General features: G+C 38.6%; 1 protein-coding gene across 1 annotated transcript in view; it reads left to right on the top strand.

Annotated features, from left to right (window-relative positions):
* LOC110051427 (HEAT repeat-containing protein 1-like) overlaps positions 1–27,830 on the top strand; it is a 50,972-nt gene that overhangs the window by 11,440 nt on the left and 11,702 nt on the right. Inside the window, exons 11-32 of the mRNA XM_089286539.1 lie at positions 304–501; positions 1,253–1,430; positions 9,493–9,545; positions 10,351–10,446; positions 12,440–12,623; positions 13,479–13,662; positions 14,266–14,446; positions 15,195–15,437; positions 16,486–16,617; positions 17,246–17,334; positions 17,918–18,064; positions 18,866–18,981; positions 20,220–20,341; positions 20,910–21,038; positions 21,786–22,028; positions 22,715–22,789; positions 23,503–23,563; positions 23,915–24,078; positions 24,376–24,416; positions 24,985–25,108; positions 26,734–26,877; positions 27,458–27,613. Coding sequence (XP_089142665.1) covers positions 304–501; positions 1,253–1,430; positions 9,493–9,545; positions 10,351–10,446; positions 12,440–12,623; positions 13,479–13,662; positions 14,266–14,446; positions 15,195–15,437; positions 16,486–16,617; positions 17,246–17,334; positions 17,918–18,064; positions 18,866–18,981; positions 20,220–20,341; positions 20,910–21,038; positions 21,786–22,028; positions 22,715–22,789; positions 23,503–23,563; positions 23,915–24,078; positions 24,376–24,416; positions 24,985–25,108; positions 26,734–26,877; positions 27,458–27,613 — 3,060 coding nt within the window. The remainder of the gene's footprint in view (positions 1–303; positions 502–1,252; positions 1,431–9,492; positions 9,546–10,350; positions 10,447–12,439; positions 12,624–13,478; positions 13,663–14,265; positions 14,447–15,194; positions 15,438–16,485; positions 16,618–17,245; positions 17,335–17,917; positions 18,065–18,865; positions 18,982–20,219; positions 20,342–20,909; positions 21,039–21,785; positions 22,029–22,714; positions 22,790–23,502; positions 23,564–23,914; positions 24,079–24,375; positions 24,417–24,984; positions 25,109–26,733; positions 26,878–27,457; positions 27,614–27,830) is intronic.

Here is a 27,830-nt window from a genome sequence, read left to right as displayed (position 1 = left end):
CATGTAGATTTATAAAGCCATCATTTTTTTCGTTCATTTACTAGACAGTTGTACAACCTAAATTGTGAATTGTCTTTGGTGGAGATAGTTATTGAATTAAACATGAATAATTAGTATAATTATCCATCAAAGATTAATTTACCCTGTTATTCATTCAATAGTGATGGGTCGTAAGAAAGGCAATAGATACAATGGCTCATATAGTTTATTATCATCATGGCTAAACGAATGAGAACTCTTGAATTGCATTATCCAACGATTCTGTTTTTAATAAAATGCTTTATCTACTGTATTTTTTATCAGGTGCTAAGTATGGTGAAGTATGCCAAGACTCTTGCAGATGATAATGTTTTCCATTCACTCCTGAAGTGCTTGCTGGGAAGGGTAGTTTCCATGGCAACAGACCAGTGTAAAGTGACTCTGTGCCAAATTGTCACTGAATTTACCTTGCCTGATCTGTGGAGGGTTACAAGACTTCCAGGAAATTACGAGACACCTGAGGTATTAACATCATTGTTAACTTGCCAGTCTACATACGATTATCTTAAGAAATAAACCTGGTCCACTCATTTCTATACAGTGTTGTACATTTTGGCATAAAAAATAAATTACAATATTTAGAGAGAAAGCCACCTCAGCCTTAGGTGGTTTTCATGCAAGTCCTCTATCCTGGTTGAATTGGAATTTGGAGTGTTTATGTGGAGGGAGGAAAACCGAAGAACCCAGAGAAAAACCCTCGGAGGAAGGCGAAAAATCAACAACAAACTCAACCCACATATGACACCGGGCCAGAATTGAACCTGGGCCACACTGGTGGGAGGCAAGTGCTCTAACTACTGTGGCAACCATGCTCCCCATCTTTTCCTCTCCCATCTTGTTGTCTCATCTTGCATTCATCCTACTTGCATGTAACCACAACAGGCACATTTAAGATTATTTTAATGTACGGGTACACTAAGGGATGAACACCTGCACTAATGACAGAGCACTGTCAATTCATATCCAAGTGATTTCTATGATTGCATGCACTGGTTGTTAATAATAAATTATAATTCAGGTTTCTCTTGTGAAGAAAGAGAAACAGTTGGCTCAAGAATTAACTAAATGTGTTTTTTAAAAAAGTAAAAGGCTGCTCAGCTGTTCAGCTGTATTTTTTGTATGACGGTGGTTAAGACATGATAAGGCAGTCTGTGAAGTTTGCTTCTAATCAGTAATGAATTTTAATTGTTTACAAGTTTCATTTATATTTTAGAGCGAAGACTCTGAGCAGGAGACAGCTGGAACTGTTCCAAAACCACTCCTAACAAGCCTGCTTAGATTTCTTGGCAAACACAGTACTAAACGTTTAAATCATGCCAAAGGAGCCATCACACTTTGGCTGTGTGGGAATCTGTTAAAGAACATCCCAGCAAACTCTCAAGCTTCAATTGGTAAGAACTGATAAATTCCCCAACCATAAAATGTTCAAGGAAATGCATACACTTCTGGCACTTGAAAGCTAATAAACATAATTCAGCTAATTACAGATTACATGCAAGAAAAATATGGTTTTGGTTCATAGGTTTAGGGCTTTCATTGCATGTAGCCATTTTGTTTGTTGTAAAGGAGGCTGTAATAATTGAGTCCAGTTCACGTCACAAGGCTGCGAGGTTTCCATCTATCAGTATAAATGTATAATTATTTCAAAGGGTAAAATGTCTAGTTCCTTTTCCCCAGTTCCCCCTTCTGTTTCCATTTGAACTCCAAGCCAATCGAGATATTGGTCAGGAGGGTGGGTGTCTTGAAAGTAGCAGAAGGGGAGGGCAGCAATCTCAAGGAGTTCAATATGGCAACCTGGACCAGCCAACCTCCGGACATCATCTTCATCATTGCCGTTGTCTTTTATTTGCCACACTGCGGTCTTTTGTTATTGTTATAATAATTATTATTATTATAACAATAACAAAAGACCAAGAGGAGACCTCCAAAAAATCACCAGGCTGATAACAGAGGCCACCTCTGTTGTTAAGATATTATAAATGTCAATTGTTATTGCCAACGAGACAGGCAAGCGAAAACGCAAGCCTGTCGAGGCGGAAGGATATAGAGCCATGTGTAGTTTGATGGCTATGCAGAAAAAAGTCTCAGATCTTTCAGCTCAATTTTCGTGTAATCCAGTTCCGTCAGTGATAGTTTTTTGGCCATATTAGGATGTAGCCGGATGTTGTCGATATATCGCATGAACCAATCAGAACACTATTTTTCTTTGTGACGTTACGGGGCTTTGATATTTGTTCAGCTCTCTGTTTAGCTCTCCTGCGTGCTGAACTATTTTGCCTACCATTCTGCTTTTTGAAGCGCATAGTATACATCTTGGATTTGTTGTGATTGAATCGTACAATTGTTAAAGCTCAACAAGACCCGAGTTGTTTTCTGGAATGAATTCAAGTGTTGTTTATTTGATTCAGAGTAATGTTCAGGATTTGTTCGCCATCCGTTCAACGAATTATGTCGGTAAGTAGTTTGTCTGACATTCTGCTTTTCCCTGTGGCTACATGTCCGGCAGCCGGACAGGTATTTTAAAATACTCTGTGTCCGGCAGTGAGAGGCGACCCCAAGAGGAATTGAACCCAGGTCACCGGCATGGCAAGCGATACCCGTTACCACTACACCACAGCAACTGGTCGGAAGCCTTCCAAATTCGGACGCGGATTACATTGAAAAACCTGTCCATCTGCTGGACATAGAGACACAGCATCTGCTTTTTGAAGGTGAATTAAAATGCAAAATAAGTTAGTAAAGGATCAATGAGGTGCATGTAACTTCGATTTAACGTGTTTTCACGGAGACAAAAGTGTTGAGCAGAGAACAGTGAAAAACAAGCTTGCATGTAATATGATGAAGATTATCAATGTTGTTTGTTTAATTTGGACATCTTTTGAAAGGATTTTTTGCAATTAATTCGGTGATTCACGGTAAGTTTTTAAATGATTAATGGTATATGTTTGGTTTGAAGTTTCTTTTAATTTGAAGAACTTTGCTCAGAGATCGTCAGAAGAGAACTCTTTGGTTCGATTTGAGCTGTCAACATGTTGACTGAAATTTACTCTCAAAGAACGCTTTCGCTAGGATAAACACCTGAATGAGGTTTTCTAATTATGCGATTCAATCGCAACAAATCCAAGTTACATTCACCTTCAAAAAGCAGAATGTCAGACAAACTGCTTACCGAAATAATTCATGAAATGGATGGTGAACAAATCCTGAGCATTACCCTGAATCAAATAAACAACACTCGAATTCATTCCAGAAAACAACTTGGGTCTTGTTGAGCTTTAACAATTGCACGATTCAATCACAACAAATCCAAGATGTATATGCCTCAAAAAGCAGAATGGTAGGCAAAATAATCATCCAACGAGGTCCCGCACGGAGGATTTTTAAATGTACAAAAAATTAAGTGTTCAGCGTTTTGTCCACTCACCGAGTTGAAAAATAAACAATGTTGTGTTCAATTATGGCAATAATTTGAAACATTAACTAGAAGAAATTGATTTTAACAGCTGTTATACTAGAAGTATCCCAAATAAATATTACAAAATTCAATCAACTCCTGTTTACTAACTCAATTCGCTCGTTGGCACTTACCGATAGGTACAACTAGTTAATAATGCAGTATATTGTGCATGTGTTTGGTAGATACAGGTATACTTACCCATATGCCAGTACTTACATTCTGTACCAGAGTGGGACTCAGGGAGGGAGGGAAATTCAAATAAGCAAGTGAGCAAGACACTGCAAGCAGAGCACATGGCATCACCCTGGTGGAACTCCTCTTGATACCCCCCTCCCTGCTCCCCATATCAGATGGACCACTGGCAAGCAGTTACATATAGTTAAGTGAAACTTAACATAAACACAGGCTAAAACTATTCCGGAACACACAAAAAGAATCTGGAATGAACTAATAAGTATACGATAAACCAATCACAGATCGCTAACTCATTAAGTTGACTTCACTGTACTGAATAAGTATTTACCAACCAATCAGGAAGTAGGATGAAGACAGGTCACCAAATTTGAACTCAATGAGTAGAAGTACGACTTCTTTAGTACAAAATAAACCCAGTCAGTACGATTGTGAACTTAAAAAGTCTGCCAACAGCAAATCAACAGCTAACATTCAGAATGAAGCGTTCGTGTTCAGCTTTGCTCACCAAAATATGGCAAAGAAGGTATTAGTTGTCAATCATCGTTTTCCTTAATAAAAGCACGTTGATAAATTGTAGCGCGAAAAGTTGTCCAGAATATTATATCCTAAAATGTTGCATATGTCAAGAAATTAAATAATACAGCATTTAAGTCGTATCGATGGCAGCATTTTCAGCGAAAATTGTGCTGTCCGTTGATGTATTTTCAACTTAGGATAAACGCGGCCTCAATCGCCTTGGGTTATCAACAACCTCCCGAGACAACCTACAATCCGGCAGAAACAAATATCTCAATTATTGGAAAGCCGTTATTTCTAGCTTAGTTTAACCTCGCATTTAAGTCGGAATTTACAACTAAATAAATTACAGTATCAATTCTCATTCTAATTTACCAGAGCTCTGTATTATTCACACTTACCTTGGAAAGTCGGAAAACCCTGCCGCCACTAGCGCATCGAATTCAAGGTTTTAACATCCATCCTCATGACTCGAAGCATTAGTTTTCCCTCGATGTATATGATATATTTCCCCTCACTTTCGTTGGATTATCAATAATATTGATACACTGGAGAAACACAAGTACTCGAGCACAGGTACATGTAAGTTTTTAGTCGTTCAGCCTTTGCACAACATTGAGCACGCGACACGCGACGAAATTCGAGACTGTTCACGCAAAAGAGTACGTCACTCAACAGTACGTCACTCTTCAGGAATGAATGTGAAGGTGTCATATGACTTAATTTAGTGCCCGAAAACTCTCACCTTAGTACTAAAAGCCTAAATTTCCACTTGATGAAATACTTCTGGGACTAAAAGTGACGTTGCAAGTAATGGCTAAGTCGCTTCTATAATCGTTTTGAGGGGAAGAACCAAGAATATAGTAAACAAGTTATCATATTTCACAGACAACAATTCGTCCCAACACCACGCACTCTATTTCTTTGTTTGTTACCACTGATACTTTCTACTCGGTAATCTTGGTGTGAAAGAGCAAGTGATGGCAATGTTCTTCGAAAGGTCCGTGAAACAGCTCAAAGCATCTAGTGCAGAGCAGTGCTTATATTTTATTGCAAGAATATAATAGTTCACAATACAGGACCACAGCTATGCGCGTCTATGCCGCCGTTGTCATGCTCAGTACTCAGTGAGTGCAAATGATACTTTTTAAGTAAACCCAGAAGAAGACTATCAAACATCGACAGCTTGACTGAAGATCGAGAATTATGCTTAACATTAAGTCAATCGCTATCTCATACTCAATGAGTACAAATTATACTCTTCAAGTAAAACTAGTAACAAGGCTACCGAAGATCGAGAATTACGCTTAACATTAACTCAATTGCTATCTCGTACTCAATGAGTACAAATTATACTCGTTAAGTAAAACTAGTAGCAAGGCTACCGAAGATCGAGAATTATGCTTAACATTAACTCAATTGCTATCTCGTACTCAATGAGTACACATTATACTCTTTAAGTAAAACTAATAGCAAGGCTACCGAAGATCGAGAATTATGCTTAACATTAACTCAATTGCTATCTCGTACTCAATGAGTACAAATTGTACTCGTTAAGTAAAACTAGTAGCAAGGCTACCGAAGATCGAGAATTACACTTAACATTAACTCAATCGCTATCGTACTCAATGAGTACAAATTATACTCTTTACATGTAAGTAGAACCAGTAGTAAGACTACTAAACATTGACAGCTTCACTGAATATCTATAATTACAATTGAAAATTAGAAGGTTTCACGATTTCCTTTTTAATTACTTTACAAATTACTACTTTTAAAGTCAAAAAAGATCGGTACAGCTCTATTCGCAACTTCTACAGTGACACTGTCTTTATTCGCAATCAGATCTAGGTCGGCAAAATTGAGACCGAGAATTGTGCTACACAAGAAATCTGTGGCATATACTCATTGAGTACAAATTAAAACATAAGCACCACTTTGTTTGCAATATATTGCCTGGCGATAAAAAGACCCAGAGGAGAATTAAATCTTGATAAAGCTAAGCAACCGAATAAGCGGCCCTGGAAATGTCACTGATACGGGTTTATTCTGTCTTAGCATCATGCCTCGTGCTTCTATGATGAAGACCGCCGAACATTATCCTTTAAGATAAATCTGTGGTGACATTGTATGCAATGAGTACAAATTATACCGCTCTTTTTTGTCAAGAACAGCAATGAGCAAAGACCAAGAATTTTGCTTGCAGTTGAATCTTTGGCGATGTGAAACTCAGTGACTATACATTATACTGTGTAAGTAAAAAGCAATACGGTACGGTTACAGAGAACAAACGGTTGCAACCTCAACTTCTTTGCTAAGCTGTTTTATTTCTCTTTGCCGTTATATTTCTGCTTTGTTCTGCTTCCTCTTGGTCGCCTTTTCTTTTTCTATTCCCTGTTTATATCTTGTTCTTTTTCTTTGCTACCTGAAATGCAGAGTATAACACAAACTGAATAAGACTTATTCGGCCCGAGAAACTGGTGCAGCACTCGGCTATAACTTAGTGCTTTTCTAATACTTCTTATGTCCCAAGCAGTTCCTTGCGTCACGTAATCATGTACTCAGTGCGTTCAACCGCGATGAATAGATGAAAAATTTATTTAGAAACACGGCTTAAAAATATTCGCTTTCCTACAACAAAAAAAATCTACTGTACTCATTGAGTATGACATCACCAACTCAGTATAATTTGTACTCGCTGAGCACGAGATAGCAATTGAGTTAATGTTAAGCATAATTCTCGATCTTCGGTAGCCTTGCTATTAGTTTACTTAAAGAATATAATTCGTACTCATTGAGTACGAGATAGCGACTAAGTTAATGTTAAGCGTAATTTCCGATCTTCGGTAGCCTTCTTTAAAAGTAGCAATTTGTAAAGTAATTAAAAAGGAAATCGTGAAACCTTTTAATTTTCAATTGTAATTATAGATATTCAGTCAAGCTGTCAATGTTTAGTAGTCTTACTACTGGTTCTACTTACATGTAAAGAGTATAATTTGTACTCATTGAGTACGAGATAGCGATTGACTTAATGTTAAGCATAATTCTCGATCTTCAGTCAAGCTGTCGATGTTTGATAGTCTTCTTCTGGGTTTACTTAAAAAGTATCATTTGCACTCACTGAGTACTGAGCATGACAACGGCGGCATAGACACGCATAGCTGTGGTCCTGTATTGTGAACTATTATATTCTCGCAATAAAATATAAGCACTGCTCTGCGCTAGATGCTTTGAGCTGTTTCACGGACCTTTTGAAGAACATTGCCATCACTTGCTCTTTCACACCAAGATTACCGAGTAGAAAGTATCAGTGGTAACAAACAAAGAAATAGAGTGCGTGGTGTTGGGACGAATTGTTGTCTGTGAAATATGATAACTTGTTTACTATATTCTTGGTTCTTCCCCTCAAAACGATTATAGAAGCTACTTAGCCATTACTTGCAACGTCACTTTTAGTCCCAGAAGTATTTCATCAAGTGGAAATTTAGGCTTTTAGTACTAAGGTGAGAGTTTTCGGGCACTAAATTAAGTCATATGACACCTTCACATTCATTCCTGAAGAGTGACGTACTGTTGAGTGACGTACTCTTTTGTGTGAACAGTCTCGAATTTCGTTGCGTGTCGCGTGCTCAATGTTGTGCAAAGGCTGAACGACTAAAAACTTACATGTACCTGTGCTCGAGTACTTGTGTTTCTCCAGTGTATCAATATTATTGATAATCCAACGAAAGTGAGGGGAAATATATCATATACATCGAGGGAAAACTAATGCTTCGAGTCATGAGGATGGATGTTAAAACCTTGAATTCGATGCGCTAGTGGCGGCAGGGTTTTCTGACTTTCCAAGGCAAGCGTGAATAATACAGAGCTCTGGTAAATTAGAATGAGAATTGATACTGTAATTTATTTAGTTGTAAATTCCGACTTAAATGCGAGGTTAAACTAAGCTAGAAATAGCGGCTTTCCAATAATTGAGATATTTGTTTCTGCCGGATTGTAGGTTGTCTCGGGAGGTTGTTGATAACCCAAGGCGATTGAGGCCGCGTTTATCCTAAGTTGAAAATACATCAACGGACAGCACAATTTTCGCCGAAAGTGCTGCCATCGATACGACTTAAATGCTGTATTATTTAATTTCTTGACATATGCAACATTTTAGGATATAATATTCTGGACAACTTTTCGCACTACAATTTATCAACGCACTTTTATTAAGGAAAACGATGATTGACAACTAATACCTTCTTTGCCATATTTTGGTGAGCAAAGCTGAACACGAACGCTTCATTCTGAATGTTAGCTTTTGATTTGCTGTTGGCAGACTTTTTAAGTTCACAATCGTACTGACTGGGTTTATTTTGTACTAAAGAAGTCGTACTTCTGCTCATTGAGTTCAAATTTGGTGACCTGTCTTCATCCTACTTCCTGATTGGTTGGTAAATACTCATTCAGTACAGTGAAGTCAACTTAATGAGTTAGCGATCTGTGATTGGTTTATCACATACTTATTAGTTCATTCCAGATTCTTTTTGTGTGTTCCGGAATAGTTTTAGCCTGTGTTCATAGTTAACGACTAGGAGCTAGTCTGGTCAGTAGTGTTTTTATAGGCGGTTGTTAGTGTCTTGGCTGTCTGTGAGCGTTTGGTTAGCGTTCGGTGCGTTCTGTAGCGTTTGATATAGTTCAATGAAATTTTACATAGTTTATGACCAGGAGCAAGTCTGGTCAGTAACGTTTTTGTAGGCGTTTGTTAGTGCCCTGGCCATCTGTTAGTGTTTGTTTAGCATTTGGTGTATTCTGTAGCGTTTGCAACAGTCATATGGTCGTGAGAGCCCTGGGGTTGATATTGTCCAGCAGTATTTTTGGTTAGTACATGTGTTGTCGTCCCATGTGCTCGCAGTGTGTTCCTCGCTCTGTCAGTGTGGCGCTGTGGATTGAATTATAGTTTAGCAGTTCTCAGCGTTCCCTCCCTATCCCCCCCCCCCCCCCCTCTTTTCAGTATTTTTTTTTTTTTGGTTTCCACCAATGCCATCTGGCTTGAGTGTGATGGGTGCCTGTAGGGGGCTTGGCGCGGGGGGCTCGTGGCTTGGTTGCGGGTTGGGCAGGCCAGTCAGGTGTTTTAGTGCCTTGGGGATGTGACTGCGGTTGCAGCCTTTGGGCTTCATAGGCACCTTCCCTCCACTGGCGAATTGGGCGTTAATTGATTTTAACTTTGCCTAAGTTCCATTTTCAGTAGCCCCATGTACTAAAAAATAAAACAATGTTATGTGTTTTGTCTGCTTACTTAGGACACTGGTGGCCTGTTAAGGATGGCAGTCAATTGGAAGGCATGTACAGTAAGGTAAGCAAGTAAAAAGGATGAAGGGATTTAAAGCCTGGTGGGGGGCTCGCAGGTAAAAAGGACAGGGGTGCCCATCATACCTTTTTTTAGGGGTTAAAAAAGTGATTTTGGTACCTCTTCTAAGGGAGCTTTTGCAATACCTTTTAGAGTACCGAGCTGAAAAAAATATGACTGGAGATAAAATTCATGCCCTCAAAACAGGATCTTGGTATTTCTTAGGGGCTCTTTTCAAATTTTTTGATGAGCACCCCCGTCCTTCTTACATGCATTTGGGAGTCACCCTGTCTCCCTGGGATTTAAAGACTATATAGCTGTACAGTGTGCAGGTCATGTATGTCTTGTTTTCATTGAGCTTTGTCTGTTTTTGGGGAGGTGAGGGTTATAAATTACGTAGTGTGATTTTAAGGGGTTTGGTATCAGACATCTTGGTACAGATGGTCTATATTGAAGTAGTGTAAGTGTGTTTGTTTGTTCACGTAACATACATTCTCCTGCCATTTGCTTAAGAGTATAATTACTGTATATGCATATGCAAAGCATTTAAGGTCAGATAGTTGTGTTAAAGTCAACTTTCAAAGGTCCACAGTTCAAGGTTGGAAAGGACCTTTATTTTGTGTTCTTGAGAAAAAAATTCACAGTCAAACCTCAATTTTTCAACCTCAGCTTTTGGAACTTTTCAGTATAATCTGCACCTCTCTCTCCATAATTTGAAAGCTGCTTAGCTGAGTAGTTAGAGAACCAGGCTTGTGATCTCAAACTGCAGTCTTTATAGAGTTATGTACATATAGTTTGGTTCTTGTTTCAGCTCTTGACTTCGCTGTTTGAGGTAGTGGCATTTGGGAGTGGCACTTCAACATCACACCACGTGTTGTTTAAAAAATTGCTTCAAGATCTATTTGAGGTATGTGTGAGTTATATTGTAATTTCTGGACTTTATTGACTTGTGATAAGATTACATGTACATTCATCTGCAATAAAGATTTTATTTCCAAAACTGGTTGAAATCCATACAGTTCATGTATCTAACATGTAACATTGGAGTCCTTTTTGATTTAATATACTTTTGCAACTGGAAATTGTTCATTGCTATACTAAACAAGACGCTTTGCTGTGTGTACCCAGGCAGTCGTTATACTGAGCAGCAATAGCTATATTGCAATTGAGCTAAATGTTCTGCATTTGAAGTTGTACGAAATTCAATCAAATTGATGTGCTTAAGCTGTTCTGCTTTTGATTGTATTTCTTGGAATCGATTAATGGCTTATTACTCATTTGCAAGTCTTTAGGGTGTGAAATGAGTCAAGGTCTTTATATCAACCTATAAACGTTTCAGTCTATTTTCCTTAGCCTTTGTCATTGTTATTTGCATTTCTCAAGTAAGCGAGTCATTTTGAATTTCATTGTTATGGCGATGCGTGACATAGACCTACGAACACGGTTGTCGAAATCATATACTTGTCTCATGATTTTTAGCCCATTTAGAAGTTAAAGTATTAGGAAAAGTGCTTCTGTAAATGCTTGTTTGTTCAGTACAGATAATCAGTCGCCTAGATAGCCGAAGTAAGTTCCAGATGTTTACAATATTTTCCGGCCGCAATGTAGGCGTACCGTAGAGGTACACCAACATGGCGGTTCCCTACTGGTCTCTGTAAATTTGTGCAAAATATTTCAATGAATATCTGAGCTTGGGAAAACGCACAGACCTAAAAATTCGAGGAGTGTCATCTTTATTAATCTCCTATAACATCACAATTTCTTGATTTTATCCACTGAATGGTTTTCGAATAAATTTTTTATTGCGTCAGCATTGTGTGACAGTGCAAACCAAGAATTGTTTTGCTGGGGTCACTGACATACATTAGTTTCTTTCAGCTTAAATGTACAATAATTTGCTACATGAGTTTCACTCTTGTTAAGACACATAACTCTGTTACAAGCAAATAACGAGAGAATATCGTTTAGTTCGAGATTTTATCTTTATTATACTTTACGAACTTTCTCAGAGCATTTTACTTAGGTGTACTCGAACAGATGAATTTGTAAACAAATTCTCTAAGCTTTCTGCTCTTGTTGCTCAGAAGTTCTTGAGCTCGTGCTGGGATTCTGCTTGGTTCACGATCACGTCTAAAAATGTGAAGAAACTTCTGAAGATGCTGTTTATCAAGTTGAAGAGTTGATAGCCCTGGTTGATGACTCCTTTGGTATAACATGATTCATGATTCACTCAAAATGTTCGCTTGTAAATTGATCTCTCGAAAGGCTTGCAGCAACCCGTTCCGAAAACGTTTAACGTCCTTTAGTGTTGGTCTACCTTGAACGGTGTGTTCGTTTGTATGTGATTTCATCGCCCTAGAAATCATGGAATCCGTGCTAACTTTTTCCGATGACAACCTCTGTAAATTCCATGTGCTGTACGCATGCACAGGTGGCGCATGTGCTTTAGAGACCAGACGGCGATTTGTGACTGAATGCGGAAAAAAAGAAAGCTGAAATTTAAACCCAGGCCTCACTGCCTGGGTAATAAATGTAATAATATTCTAAACTCAGCTTAACCCTATTCAGTCCCCACCCAGCCCACCTCACTTGATTTGGCCCTACCCTATCCTGCTTTGCTCTGCTCTGCTCTAGATACTATTCACAGTTGTATTTCATTGTCAGTACTATATCTTAGCCAACAGTACTCTTTCTGCACAGATTATACATGTACATGAAAACCATACGTAAATTTAAGACAAAAGTTACTACTGAACAATAATATCAAATGAATATGTGATCTTAAATTTGAAATGCAGAGAAAGAATAATGATGTAAAGACAACAATGATAATCTCGACTGTGATGATCACTGATGTCTTTTCAATTAAAACTTTGTTATTTTCCCTGAATGTTCTCTAGTGTCATCTGGCAGACAAACTGGTGTTGTTGAAGTTTCTGGGACATCTTTGGTGCAAAAATCCCCTCAGGGGAGGAGATGGGGTGTCTGGTCTTCTCCAGGTTCAGTGTCTCCATATTGCAAATGCCTGCGTTGCATCCATGTCTGGAAAACCAGTGAAGGAAATGTCCAAGTCAACATGTACAGGTTGCTAATGCTTTTTACAGTATAACAATGAATAATTAACAATTCACTGAAGTGGAGGTGAACAGTGGTGGATATTTACTGAGCCGCGAAGCAGCGAGGTAAATATCAACCACTTTCACCAACACTGAGGTGAATAATTGTTTTAGTATACACCACACAAGCTGAATAACTAGCAGACCAAAGAGTAACTTTATTTGTGACAACATACCGACAAATGGTCAGACAAAAAAATTTGCGTGCCGTGCAATGCTCGAAGGTGAATAGTACTTGGCTAATCACCTCCAAGCTAGCCAATCAGCGTGCGCTACAAGTACTATTCACTTGTGTGGTATATACTAACAATGAATATTGTGTAACTATAGTGTAACTTTTGTGAAATACAATCTTGCCAGTAGCTTGTATCTTCTGCTTTTCATTGCAGAAGGCACATTGTACAAGCTATGATGACAGAAATTTTATCTCATGAAGGTTACACTAAGAATTTGAGGCAGCTGTGTTGCATTTACTGCACTATTATGTTGTATATAATTTTAATTATATTATAATTTGTATTTTTCAAAAATAAGCTAGAAATGTTGACTGCACAATTACCTATATGTAATTGTACACTGTTTCAATTTTTTTCAGCTCAAAATAACAATATTATCTCTGTCATGGTCAAAATGCATAGATAATTAAATTGTTTAAACAGTGTTGGTTTTCGTTTAGGTCTAACATCGTGTTTTATTGTTTTCTTTTTATTACATGTACTATTTACCCTTTTTACAATCATGCATTACCAAGTATAGATTAGTGTGATTGACTGGATAGCATCTATTTTGTTCTATGTGAATTAACATGGTCTTTTCTTTGCAGTTGTTCCTTCCCTCTTGGTGCCATTGTGTAGTCCTATCTCTGCAGTAAGGAAGTCAGCCATTGCTTTTCTTAAGATTCTCAAGTCTCAACTGTTATCTGTCCAAGCTTGTCCTGTAACTGCAGTACTTGATGTGTTAATTGACAATGCCGAGGAGCTGTCAGCTGACCCTGAGCAGTTACACAGGTCTGTAGGAATGTACTAGTTTATGGTCAGAGCATTGCACTCTGCATCAAACTTGCTCCACTTTTCCATCCAATCAGAAGTAAAACCAAAACCAGTGGAGACTCACTCGCACTTGTTTCCCTGTGCTAATGTGTCAGCTACATGTGATTACTTTGGGTTTTGATTGGTTCACTGCATTGTCTGTGTCATTTGTGATTGGCCTAGAGAGTAATTACTTTGGTTTTGGTTTTAAGACATTGTACGTGATTGAAAACTGCTCTACAGTGTATTTGCCAATAGCCCTGATAAAATTTGGCTGTCAGTAAGTCTTGAGTCAACTGTAGCCTTGATCTTCACAGCTGTAACAAATTTGTTACCTTTTGCACAAATTATTGTACCAGCTATAGGCAAGTTCACCCTTAACATCAAGGGCCCATCAAACATACTCAGCCGTTGCAGGTGTTATGGGTTATGGCCCTTATTGACAGCCCTGTTAAAAGATTGTCATTAGAGTGTCAAAAAACGGCAGAAATGCTTAATGTATAGATAACTTTTCATAACATTTCAGATTATTAATTTTAACTTAAATCTATTTTTCTTCTTTTGGGTCCTGATGTGTAACAGAGTTTTTGGTGAGTTTTTTGCACCTCTTGTGTCATATGGCAAGCCTCATTCCAAGCCATCTCCAAACGTGAAGATTGTCAAGAACACATTGAACTTCCTTTTACAGTATGTAGTATCCAGTGAAACACCATCCTTTGTCAGAAGAATTATACTGTCATCTCTGAGGAATGTTGTTACACAGGTATGAATTGTGCATAATTACATGCTAGCAGTGTTAATAAAAAATAGTTCATAGGGATGCATGTAGGGAGTTGGGAGAGCTCAAGAGGACTATGATTATAAGATTTACGTGATGTATAATAAATTATAATCATAATAAATAACCTCTTCTTGACTACAAATGCGAGCAATGTAAAATGGCATTACACTGTACATGTGTGTACGTGTATGATTGTATTTGTTAATAGTCTTGAAATAAGTGCTGTTCAGTATTATTAACATTACTTCTAGACCTTTAGCGGTGCCTCAGATTCAAGTGATGTAGTGCTTCTGGTTTGAACTGTAGATACCTAAACCCCTCTTTGAAATTAGCTTATAAAGCTGGCCATCAGACTATACCAAGAATTTTGCAATATTGTAATATTGCAATTGTATTCTCCAATTTTTCATGACGTCTAAATGCGAGCATGTGAATCACATTTTGAAATCTACAAGTCAAAGGGATTAATTTCTTTGTTTGCCCTCAGATTATGATAGTACATGTAGATAGTTTGAGATATGAACAACAAGGGGTTTGATATCTATGGTTTAAACCAGACGCGCTATATCGCTTGAACACCAGACACCCCTAAAGGTGTACAATAACCTTAAACTTGTAGCTTGAGTTTGAAAAATTCCTGCTTTGATCACTTTTTGGTTTATCCCATGTTGCTTGTCGCAGGATAGATCATAGATCTTATCAACTTAGAATGGCTCTTCCTTTTATGCAGGATATGCTACAGACCATTTTACCGGTGCTTGAACAACTTTTAGACAAGTGCGAGGATAGTGCAGCCAACTTAGGTGAAGATGAGGGTATCCTGCTGCAACTGATAGTGCAAAAGTACAGCCCAGCTACTGTTGCTCTTCTACAAGTGGGTTCTTTATGTTGGAAATTGCTATTGAGAGTGTTGTCGCTGAGAACAGCTGTCTGTCCTGGACACCCAGCACCGATAATGACTGCACTTGGTCAGGTGAGGAGAACGTAAGCAGGGTTCTTTTTAAGTGCCAGCCGTCTGCTGAAAAACTGACTACTTTGATTTCTGAGCTGCCTACTTTTCGTGAAATAATAGTCATATGTAGGTTGAAAAGAGGTAATTTAGGGAAAACACAGACTTTTTGAAATGTGATTGAACTTTGACTGTCCTTGTCTCAGGACAGTCAAGGCTGTAGCTAGAGAGGAGGCATATGGTCAGGTGTGGTGTACACTTTCAATTATGCAAGTGCTGTAGGGGAAAAATCGAAAAAGTCTTTGTAAACCCTTAATATTCTTGACGTTTTGACCTTTTCCAAAATTGATTTCTTTTTAGGAAATATCTCCAAGATAATGTATTAAATAGCTTTTCAGGGCCTCTCAATTTCAAAACTTTTCGAGGGAAGAATACTCCAGTCCTCCTTAGAGGTTTGTGCCTTTGGCAGGTGAATAAGTGTCAGCAGTCTGCTTCATGGAACTAGCCCTCTTCGCCCTAAATTGATGAGAACCATGCATATTAAAAGAATACATTTCTAGACCATATGAGGGGAAACCTTGAATAGTTGTAATCTTAAGCAACTCAATGGTCAGAAATTGCAACTGCATCGCTAAATGGAGGTTGGGTGCTTGAGACATCCAGGAGCTTCCACTATTGGTAGCCAGCTCCTGGATGGAGACCGCTCCTATGGCTGGCAAATCCTGGAAACCGAGCCATGAGCCCCGAGGCAGAATGGGAGACAGGCACCCATCACACTGAATTAACAGTGGAAAGAGGGAGGGAAGGGAGGGGGAATACTTGAAGACGTGCTACCATGCAAAACAACGTTCACTTTAAATGCTATCGCTGTGAAGGCTGCCAACACGTCTCAGTCCAGGAGCACGTGGAATCCTGGTGCATGTACATAATTATCAGAAACACCACTGATAACTATAGGAACGCAGATGCCCTTTGTTGTTAACTCCATTAAATTGCATTTAACTTCATCCAAAGCGTAAGCTGTTCGCTCTCACTGATTACATGTTCCACGATCATGTTTGTGATTTCTCAGATTTCGAACAGATTCTTCCAAGCAATCCCAACAGAGGAGGTGAAACAGCATCTGTTTAAGATTCTTGTTGACACTCTGCTAGAAACAAAAGATGTTATCATAGGAAATGCAGTCAAGAATTCATTACTGGAGGTTAGAAGACTTGAATTTGTTAATAATTATTAATTTTTGCGTGACTGTACGCTGGCTTATATTAAAAGGTTTAGTGCGTGTTATGCACTCACCATTTATCTGTACACATGCTGTAGTTTCTCATACACTGCAAGACTTTCTTGTACTTACATGTGCTTGGGATAAGTCTGCATTTTGTTTTGATGAAATGCCTTTCGTGAACAATTCACAATTTCTATGCATGTCTTACCCCATAACAATCGCAATGAAGAGAGCAGAATTTCTAGTGACTGTAGTTAGGACATAGAGGATTATGGTAGAGCAAAAGATTATATTTTATTTTCAAGTGGTAAAACAATGCTAGTGAGTAAAATATTGTTTTTAACACAAGAAAATAAAATTCATAACTTCAGGCATGAAAAAGCAGGAAACAACATTATATCAATAGCCTCACTAGTAAGGATAATCATGAAAAAACACACCACTCAGTTCCCGCATGTAGTTTCGTAAGAATTTTATAGGGGGCATATTTTCCAATAAAACTCTTGTGTCTATAATAATAACCATGTATATGACATGTAGTTGTATCTTGCCAATGAACATTGTTGTATGCTAAGAAATTGTAACCTTATTTTCTTTATCCTTGCAGCTTAGTTTAACAGCAGACTTGATAGCTGAGGAGATCTTTAAATTAATTGCAAGGAAAGATAATGTACCAAAGAAGAAGAAAGTAAAGAGGTTTGTGGCCCTGAGATTACATCCTGTTTGTTTTGTTTATTAAGGAGCTCTTAACTTCCAATAGACAGAGCAACTTAAAGTCTTTTATGGGTAATCATGGCCATATAAACAAATGAAGATGTTATATGAGCATTATAAATGGCACTTTCATACTAATTGAGATCAGCTTAAAAAACAGCGACCTGACTTTTTTGAAGTTTGCTCAAATGCAATCCATTCTGGCTTTTCTGTGTTTGTTTTCAGTTTTTTACAGTTTTAAGTCGGTATTGTAATGTTCCGTCTATAATTCTGTGGTCAGCTCATCAGCTCTGAAATTGCATGACCTTTCCCCTTTAACTACCGTTACGTGTAGTTGACTACTCTGATTACTGTTCAATAAACAAGCAATGTAGTTGTATGCATGCACATTCATCAGGTAAACAACCAATGTCAAATAGTCAAAATTAGATAGATCCTTGTCTTAACAGTGTGTGACATGTTTATATTGTCACTTTATCTCCCATTGTTTCTGTAGTGACTCTACGTTTAACTTGACCTCTGGCAATTTTAACTTCTGTACAATGTAATTCTTGTTTTTTGGAAGGGCGCGGCAAGTTCACGAAGATGACCTTGATAATGAAGAAACACATCACTTGCACAGAGTGACGGTCATTCTTGAGCTTTTGCAACATAAGATCAACATCGATGAACCTCACAGACTACTGCCAACTCTGTTTGCTACCCTTGCAAGGTACATTAGAAAAGTTAATTTACCTATGCATGCATGTGTACACATGTTTTTATTACACTACTTAATTAGTTCAGACAGCCAATAACTAAAATCAACCAATCAGATTGCTCCATTGACGGTCCAATGTTCTCTCAGTATCGGACCCGGCACTGCCGCTAATGATCCTGCATGATTGCTCTTTAAGACTTTTGGGTTGTTTTATGGCTTACATGTACGTCTCTGAAAGAACTTGCCTTAAACATACAGAAAGATTTCTTTCTTAACATTTTTCTTTCCCAACTCTCTTTTCCCTCTGGTTTGTTTAACATTAGATGTGAGTATACGCTTAGTGGCGACTCCCATCAGAATTGCGCACTTTTTTCCAGTCTGTGATTGTGGAATTTTTTCCTAAACATTTCCATTTTTGTGCGGACTTCACTACACTCGGTCCCTACTGTCAAGACCTTGGGCCCACATTCTCGCAGGACGGCCCTTGCGCTTGGTTTAAAATAAGATATTTTTAGTACTTACAAGTCGCAGGATGGTGCCATAGGATGATAGTGAGTCATCTAGATGGACTATTCTGGTAAAAATGCAATGTGCGCTCAATGTCAAATATGTCCTACATGTAAGTAGTGCCCACATGTAAAGCCTCTTGGGCTTGTCACGCAATCTTCCTCCAGAGTTCTAAAGATAGCGTGATGAGCCTAAAGAGCATCTACAAGGAGGCTAATTAGAGCCTGACTCTCTTAAAGAGAGGGACTAAATAAATTATGTAGTTTACCTCAGAAGTGTGATGGACATGGTTTTCTTTTCTATCAGGTGTGTGGAACTGGATCACAGCCAGACAGCATCTGAGTATATCATGCAGCTTGTTTTTACTCTCATCAACAGTATTTGTCACAGACTTTCTCCAAACAACAGCCTTTCTCCTTCAGGTTGGTTTCAATACCATAAAGTAAAAATATAATGCGTGCAGGACCCCACAATGTATAGATATTTATAAGTCGGGATTGCGGGATTGCAATAGTCGCCAACCAAGGTGGTATTTGAAGGGTGATTTAAGTCTTCCACAGTGCAAGGGCCCATCTAAGAAGGCACAACTCTTGCACGTGATTTTCTGTACTGTGTGCTTCACACCAACATTACTTTAGGGGCTCCTTTCATCATAAAACAACATTGCCTCATGCTACACTTATTGTTGCAGGATTTTAAAACAAATTTGAAAATCCTGTGAGGTTGTTCATGTCATCATAAGACAATTGCAAGCATTTGGAAAGTTTGATTTACATGGAACAATTTGCCATTGATTTGCAAGCTGTCATTGACTTGGTCATTCAGTTGGTCAGATGTGGCACTGTCTAAACTGTCTAAATCAGCCTCACAGAACTAGAAAAGGGTGTTGACTTTTAGAAAATGATTGCAGACTGATTTTCTTGAGAAATATAAGTGATGAAATGGCTTCAATAACCAAACAGGAGAATTCACATACTAGTTTTCTGTTTGGCTAACAAATATAAATGGTTTAACAGTAGGCACGGTTTTCACTTGAGTGTCAAAAAGTAATTTGTTTTGCATCTTTACGCTACACTATTGGCTTACAAATACTCGCGCCACTTTTTTACCCAATCAGAAGTAAAACCAAAATCAATCCTAGCTCATTTGCACACGCTTTCCCGCACTTTGCATCAGCTACATGTTGTTGCAATCAATCAGTAACTGTATTAATGAGATTTAATTGGTTCATTGGATTGTCTGTGTCCTTTGTGATTGGCTAGAGTGATTACTTAAGGTTTTTTTACAGAAGTGTAGCAGTTCTCACAAGCTTGTAATTCTCTTCAATGTTAGCAGCTGTTATTGTTTTAGGGCTTGGGGTATTGTTTCTGTTGTTTGTTCTGTTGTTCTCTCAAAGGGTAGCAAGCCATTCATGTGACACCTTACGAGAGCTGTTACATCACCCTTTTTTATGGCACTTAATTAAAAACTGCTCCATACAAGTGGGAAAATTTAATAGCTGTTCACGATAACTTTTTGGGCCCTCAAAATGTTACATAGGAAAATTTGATTTTCATCTTCAACACTCCATTCTACAATGCTACAAAGCACGTACTGTACACTTCAATCTAGAAGGATTCGTGATGACACATTTTACACCTTTTTGTTTCTTTCATTGTAGATCTTATTGCCGAGGACCAGTTTGATGTGGAGTTGGTAGTTCAGTGTATAAGGTCATCAGAAAGCCCACAGACACACAACCAGGCCCTGCTGCTTCTTGCCACAGCAGCTAAACTCTTCCCAGTAAGTTGTAAGCTGCACACGTCATACATGTACATACAGTAACGTCACTCCTAATCTCAAATAGCGTACCAAATCTGAACTGATAATGTTGAAATGTTGAATGCTCATAGTAGTCAATGCGCTGCGCTTAAATTGAAAGAATCGAATATTTCAAATAAACATAACAGGCTTAAAAATCCCAACAGGCAGGAGGCAGACCAGTTGGCTATTTACAAGCATGACCGAGGGGTTGAACTTGGTTCTACTGAGAAACAACTTTAACTAAGTGGTCAGAGCGGGACTTGAACCTGCGAAATCCGGATTTCAAGTCCGGCATCCTAACCACAAGGCCATGCTTCCTCCGGTAATGGCTGTCCCATTTTTTAAAGAATTACAGAATTTTTTCATTATACAATGTAAGCCACCAACTACAGAGCTTGTTTTTACTTAGAAGTGTTGTTATCTTTAGTGTTTAATATTCTGACAATATACTGCAACCATGCTAAGATGTGTTCCATCCTGTTGCAGCTGTTTGTTAGATAGTTGTGATTTCCTTTGGAGCTTTACTTGTTTCTTTCCTCTATTCCAGGAAAAGGTGTTACATAACGTGATGTCAATATTCACGTTCATGGGAGCCAGTGTTGTGCGTCAAGATGACAGTTACAGTTTTGAAGTCATTACTAAAACATTGGACACAGTTATTCCAGCCTTGATTCAAGTATGTGCATATTGTGTACTTTCTGTTCTTACACATGATATGATAGGTGGAGAACAGACACAGGAGAAGTTTGTAAAAGTAACTCTATTAGCAGTGCCTCAACACGATGATAAAAAGCTCATCTATTTAGGTGTTGCCACAATCAACGAGATTGGTAAAGCTCAATAGCTCCCTTCTCGTATTTAAGCTGGCTTACGATAGTTGTTCCAAGACCTTATGCAGGATCGAATTGCGTGTGCTATGGTTCTGGATTGGTCAAGTTTCACAAACATTTTTTTTTTGGACTGTAGCAAACAGTAATAATTATTAGAGAAAGGAAAATCATCTCGGAACATTTTACAAGAGTAAAAAGTTAGGCTCATTTCTCCAGCTCCGTCTAAACTATAGCAAGCCATCTTAACTCCAGAATTACACAAACTAGTGGAAAAAAATGAAAATGGGATCCTTAAAGTAGCTATGTCACGGTTTCTGCAACTTGAATAGTTCAGCCTAAATTTTTCAACTTCGTCGTTTGTAATCTATGTTAATCTTCTCCATCCTTAACCATCCTTGTTCCTTTATTGGTGTGTTTCTAGCTTAGTAAACTACTTCGTGTATTTTCAGGTTTCCTTATTTTTCCTCAATTTTGTACACGGCAAAATAACTCAAAGTGCCATGACTGAGCTCCTTGAAGTAGGCAGCATTTAGTCTACAGTTTAGCATGTGTAAACATCCTGCTTGGAGTCTGAAATGAATGTTACATTCTAGGCAGGTGAGAGAGAACAGTTACCACAGCTGACTAAAAAGGACTCTATATCACTCAATGACATTGTGGCCATGTTAATAAGAGTGTTTGTAGACGCGTCACCTCACATTCCTGAGCACCGCCAGCTGCCACTGTTCACACATCTCATCTGCACTGTTGGCTCAACCCAGTTCCTTCACACGGCTGTCATTCTCTTACTGGAGAAACACGTTGTTCATAGTCAAGCTACTCCTGATGAAAACCAGGTTAGTTTTAATATGAGCACAGTATTGTGCAAATGTAATGCAAACGATTTTTTTACCCTCTTTCCGGGGCATATCGAGGAGGTTTCGCTTGAAACTATGAAACTCTGGGGAGCAGGGATGGCGCGGTCGCAAGAGTGCTCACCTTCCACCATGTGGCGCAGATTCTATTCCGGCCTGGTGTCATATGTGGGTTGAGTTTGTTGTTGGTTCTCGCCTTGCTCCGAGGGATTTTCTCCAGGTTCCCTGGTTTTCCTTCCTCCACAAAAAACCAGCCCTTAAAATTCCGATTCGATAGATGACCCGCCTGAAAACCAGCTAAGGCTGGCTCTAAATACTGTAATTTATATGTTTATTATTTTGTTGTTTATTTCTATTTTGTCCAATAAGAATTCATGTTTTATGCCTTTCAATTAGCTATTTCACTGTCAAGTTTTATTTACTAGAAATTTAGTTGGCTGAAGGAAGTGCAGTGAAGGTATATACGTGCACCATTAGCAGTGTTTACCTCCTCCCCCCCGTTTTCCCTCACTTAAAACTTCGCTAGTGGCTCTTAGAAAAAAAAGGTTTCCAGTCAGCACTTCACTAGTGGCTCCTGGAAGTGAAGAAGTGAACACCCTTCTGATTCAACTTGGGTTAAGTGAGCAAACTTCAATCATTTAACTGACATCTGCTTTCTTGTGTTGTAGACTGCAGTTGTTAAAAACCCGCTTGGAGCAGACTTTTGTTTAAGGCTTTGCAACAGCTTCGATGCAAACGTTCAGGTAACGTATTTGAAGGAAAGAAAATGTTGGCATTGAGTGAGAAAGCGCAAAAGGTAATTTTATACAGTGGAACCCCGCCTTACGACCACCCCGTTTTACGGCCACTTTATTCTGGCCCGAACAAAAGCTCAATCAGTCATTTTCTTATTTAAAGAACTCCTTTAATACGGCCACCCCGTTAATACGGCCAGACTTTTGTGGCCCGTTGGTGACCGGATTAACAGGGTTCCACTGTACTAAGAAACACGAACTACAGTGGTCTAAGCAATTAGGTTTGTAGGTTACCGTGTGGCACCAAATTTTTGCGGGAGTTAATTTTTGCTGCTGGGTACTAATATTTGCGATTTTCAGGAAGTTGCGTTTAACTGAAACATTTGTAAAACAACATTTGTTGGAGGAGCTGACTGAGTTGCAGTTAGCCTGTTATCAGTATTAGCTCGCGATCGAGTAGATTGGCTGCCACGCCTCTTTGTATCTCCCCAAGCCTTTTCCGATTTTGAATCCAAGATGGCGCTTGCTTGATCAAAATGCGCTCGTTCGCTAAAATACGCCTGCATTGCAGACTAAGTTGCCATCTTTTCTGACGAATTAGAGGAATAGCCAATCAGGTTTGGTATTTTAAGTATATCATGATTTTCGACGGCAGAAACTACTACTTCTGACAATCCTGCTTGTAACCATGTGTTGTAAACAGTTGTTTGTGTTGTTTATAGGTGGAGGCTATGTTAAAACTGTTGCAGTACATTGATCAGCTACCACTTGAAAAACCAGAAGGTACAAAGGTGGTTAATGTACTTTATTTTACTTGCCACTGGTTCAAACTGTGGAAACCGTATGTAATCTGTAACATCCAGTGTGTGATGAAATGTGTATTCCCCGTGTTTGAAGGAAATTTCCTCCTGAGAAAAAAAAGTCACATGAATTGAGTACCTTTCTGATGCTGGATGCCACTGAAAATCAGAAATTCCTTTTCTGTAAGGCACACCCTGTAGAGATGCTGTCTTGGAGTATTAGGTGATAAAAGTTGATTTATGTAATTTGTTACTGATTAAAGCTGTTTTCAATAAGTTATTTGTTTATCATGTCTAAGACCTTTATTCTTATGACTCGACTGACTCTTTACAGTTCGTCGCAAGCTCAGAATGTCTAGAAAGGGTGCCAGCAGTTTTCTGGCTGTGACACCTCTGTTTGACGTGGACACCCACTCAGCTAAACACCTCAGGCAGTTTAAATACACTTCCCTTAGCCTCATTCCTTCACTTCTTGACAGCGAGGAGTTTGTCAGTAAGGTCAGTAATAAGTTATGTGTTATAAATAAAACATCGGAGACACATTAGGTTGTGAACAAAAGCTTTTAAGCTTTTAAGAATTCAAAAATTTTTAAAGGAAATCCATACAAAATTTAATGCAGTCTGAAAATTGAGCAGTGTGTTAAAGATAATAATTGTGTTATAAATTGTCGAAAACACATGGATTGGCAATCGCGGGGCACGGTTTCTGACTTTTTATTCTTTCTTAAATATTTTCTGCTAAGTGCTTGATTGTATTTTAATGATTGACCCTCGCTGTTCGATCTTGTACTACAGGTCCACGTTGAAGGAGAAATGTTAAATTCTCTCTTCCTCAGGTAATCTCTTTTGCTTGTCGTTGTTGTTGTTGTTTTCTTGGGGTAAATTCTTCTAGGAGGCGAATCTATTGTGATAGAATCATTAGAAGTAGCTTGACCTACAATCGTCGACAAAAGTCGTTGAGACACTGATGTACAGTAATTTAACGAATGAACAGTGTTTTAAAACTGAAGTTTGAACTGAAGTTTGAGACAAGTATTGCTAATTATTTTTAAACGCAATGCTGTTCCCCACCTACCCACCTTATATAATGTTGAGACGCAGGAGAAGGTACTAATTTTCAACATTGTGTCTGGGTTGAGGGGAGAGCAGCTGAAGTTGGTTGGGGTTGAGCAGCTGAAGTTGTATTCGCGTCTGGCGTGTGTGTAAAAGCGATAAAAAAGGAAATTTGTCCGAAGACTTTTGTCCATTATTTTATGTTGGACCACAGCAAAGCATATGAGTTAACTGCTATGTGACCTTTTGCAAACCTGTTGGAATGAGATTTTCGCATTTGTTTCTTACATGTTGTAAAAGCATTTTTCAGCAACATTCAACTCTTCAAGTGTTTTATGTATTTCTCCTCAGGCTTCTAGAGGATACCTTGAACTTTATGACGAAATCGGCACAACATGGCGAGCAAGCATCGCAGGATGCTACTGGGAAATTTTGGAAAGCTTTGCTGCATAAGACCTATGAAATTATTGACAAGGTATCAAAAATCACGCAAAGTGTCTACTAGGTGTTTGTGGTAAATGTTGCACCCACCTTCCCATTCAAAGAAGGCTCCTTTGTGACTCTTTTAGTTTCCTGTGACCTTGAGATGTGGCCTCACCTTTGGGGACAAGTCTATAGCTTTTAGTCTGCAATAATTAACAATGAGATTATTCGCTCTCGATTTCTATGAGGTGATAGTTGATTCGGCCGTCGGCCTTATCAACTATCACCTCATAGAAATCGAGGGCGAATAATCTAATTGTTTTTGTAGAATTCTAAGTGGACTTTCCTTCAAATAACGATTCCAATTATTTCTGGTCTTAGTCTTAAGCTTCACGCTTTAGAGAATTCTCTCGGACTGAATTGTCAATTTGACATTTGCAGTTGTGTACGCGCGCTTATCAGTTTCTTTCAAAAATTTCGAACTTTTCTAATTCAAGAAATCGTAAATGCCGTCCTTTTAGTTTTCTTAGGAATTTGACTGTCCATTTCTAAATGTTCTTTCAAAACTTCGGAGAAACAAGGAAACGTTGCAACTGAATTTTGTCGACCACACCAACCTCTGCACACTAATTAACAATTAGACCCGTAGCCCTTGCGGGCTACGGGTCAATTGCCCATGAGGCGAAGCCGAATGGGCTATAGAACCGTGGCCCTTTCTAAATTTTGCCCATCACTTGCCTGTCATTGTTATGGATACAAGATCGTTTAGTGTCACGGTTGCCTAGTACGTTCTTGCCTCAAGAAAGCTCATTTACGGCATTTTGAGTTATATTAGCCACGTACAAAATTGTCTTTAAATTGGAGGAAACCTGAAAATAATTGTTTACTAGGATAGAAAAACACCAAAGAGGTAATAATAAACCATATAGGAACAAGGATGAGTAAGGATGGAGAAGATTACCACGGCTTACAAACGACGAACTTAAAAAAAAATTGCTATGAACTTTTGTAGATGCTCAAACCGTGAGGTTGTTCACTGGCCAAGTTAAACATCGTTAAACATTCACATAAACAGAATTGAACTTAATTCAGAATTTGTGCGTGATTACTGATCACAATCCAATCAAATCTAGCTGTTTTATCAACTTTGATTGCTAAATATTCGATCCGTTTGAGTTGTGTCTAATCGAACTATCGTTTTGCACAAATTGTGTGTACATTACTTGCAAAATGTCTCGGACAATTTTATTTTCGGACAAAAAAGTGTGCGAAAATAAAGCCGTCTGAAATATTTACAGTATAGTATAACCCTTGAAGTAGCTCCAAAGCTCTTAGTTTCATTTATGCCGGGCTTTATGGAGCGAACACTGCTTGACAAACATGACGCCGTGATAGAATTTGTTATTGTCTCGTCGGTGTATTCTTAAAACATTGAGGCTGCAGAAAAACTATCATTTTCACAGATGCTGTTTCAGTGTAATTCGTGTTTTGTAGGCTTCAATTTTTTTTTCAGCAAAGTGTCCGAAATTGTTGTCTGAAATTTGCCCGAAAATCAAACGTCCGAAATTTTTTTGCAAAAATCAGCTATACCAAACCTCCTGTTTCAGTCTAAGTTCAATCGTAAATCACCTATGAGGTAACATTTGACCAGTTATTTTATTGCCTTCTGTTTCAAAGGTCAATCTCCTTTTACCTGCATCAGTGTTTTTTGATGTCATCAAGAAGCTTCTTCACAGCAACAACAGTACAGTGAGACGCAAAGCGATGGAACTTCTGAACAGTAAACTGAGTAACAGTGCTGGCAATTATCCCAGTGACCAGGTATTTCTTATAGTTTATCAAGTCTATTGACCCATAAGTGTTCTTTTGACAGGTTAGTTTGCAGTGCAGTCATTTCTGCCGGGTGAATTCCGAATGTTCGATAATGTAATTTGTGATAATCGGTGTTGACGGTAAAAGCCCACGAGTTAGCACAGTTCGTCGAATTATGGATGCAGCCAGGAAGTGTGGAGAACACTTATGAAGCTAGAAGTTCTCTGCCTCTCGGTTACTCGATTAACACACGTTAAGCATTTAACAAAGAACAACGTAACTATTCTTTGAGTCTTGTCACATAAATGGGCCGAACAGGGAACAAGATTTAGCGTCTGAAGTACAGGGCAAAACAAAACTGGCAAAAAGCAAACATCATAAACAAGTTTAATAACACGTTTAGGGGCGTACAAAAACACATTAACCGGCAGTGGGGGAAGCTTCTTTGTCAACTGCCTCTAGTGTTAATGTCCTGAGATAAGTTTTCTTCTTTCTGAATTCTTTTTAATGTCCACCTGTCTCTAAGCAAGATGTTGTTTTGTTGACAGAAACAACGTTAAATATTCTTGGTAAAATTTGGTATCTACAGGTGAAGGCACTACTGAGCCTAGTAACCGAGCTACTGGTAATATCGAGGGGCACTGGAGAGAGTGAGGAGTCCATTATAAACAAACAAACAGCACTGTACAGTTTGAAGCTTCTTTCACGATTGCTGTGCAAGGATTATCCTGGCGAGTTTAAAGAGGTACGTAGATCTGTTGTCAATTAATCTGTCTGTACCCTGTTGTCTGATCAAATGAAGGTTATTCAAGTTAAAACAGTGACACAAACGCTGCTTTGTTCATATCGCGAATGAGTTTTCTCTCGTTGCAAAAAAGAGCAAAGTTCCAAGATTTTTTTTTTCATGAACTTAGGCTAAACGCTTTCACCGCAATTTGGAACAAAGGGAATGACTGTAGTTA

This window comes from Orbicella faveolata, unplaced genomic scaffold (genome assembly GCF_042242905.1).
Source record: "Orbicella faveolata isolate gen_17 unplaced genomic scaffold, um_ofav_v1 contig_14, whole genome shotgun sequence".
NCBI lineage: Eukaryota > Metazoa > Cnidaria > Anthozoa > Scleractinia > Merulinidae > Orbicella > Orbicella faveolata.
This window is presented reverse-complemented; position numbering and strand designations above follow the sequence as displayed.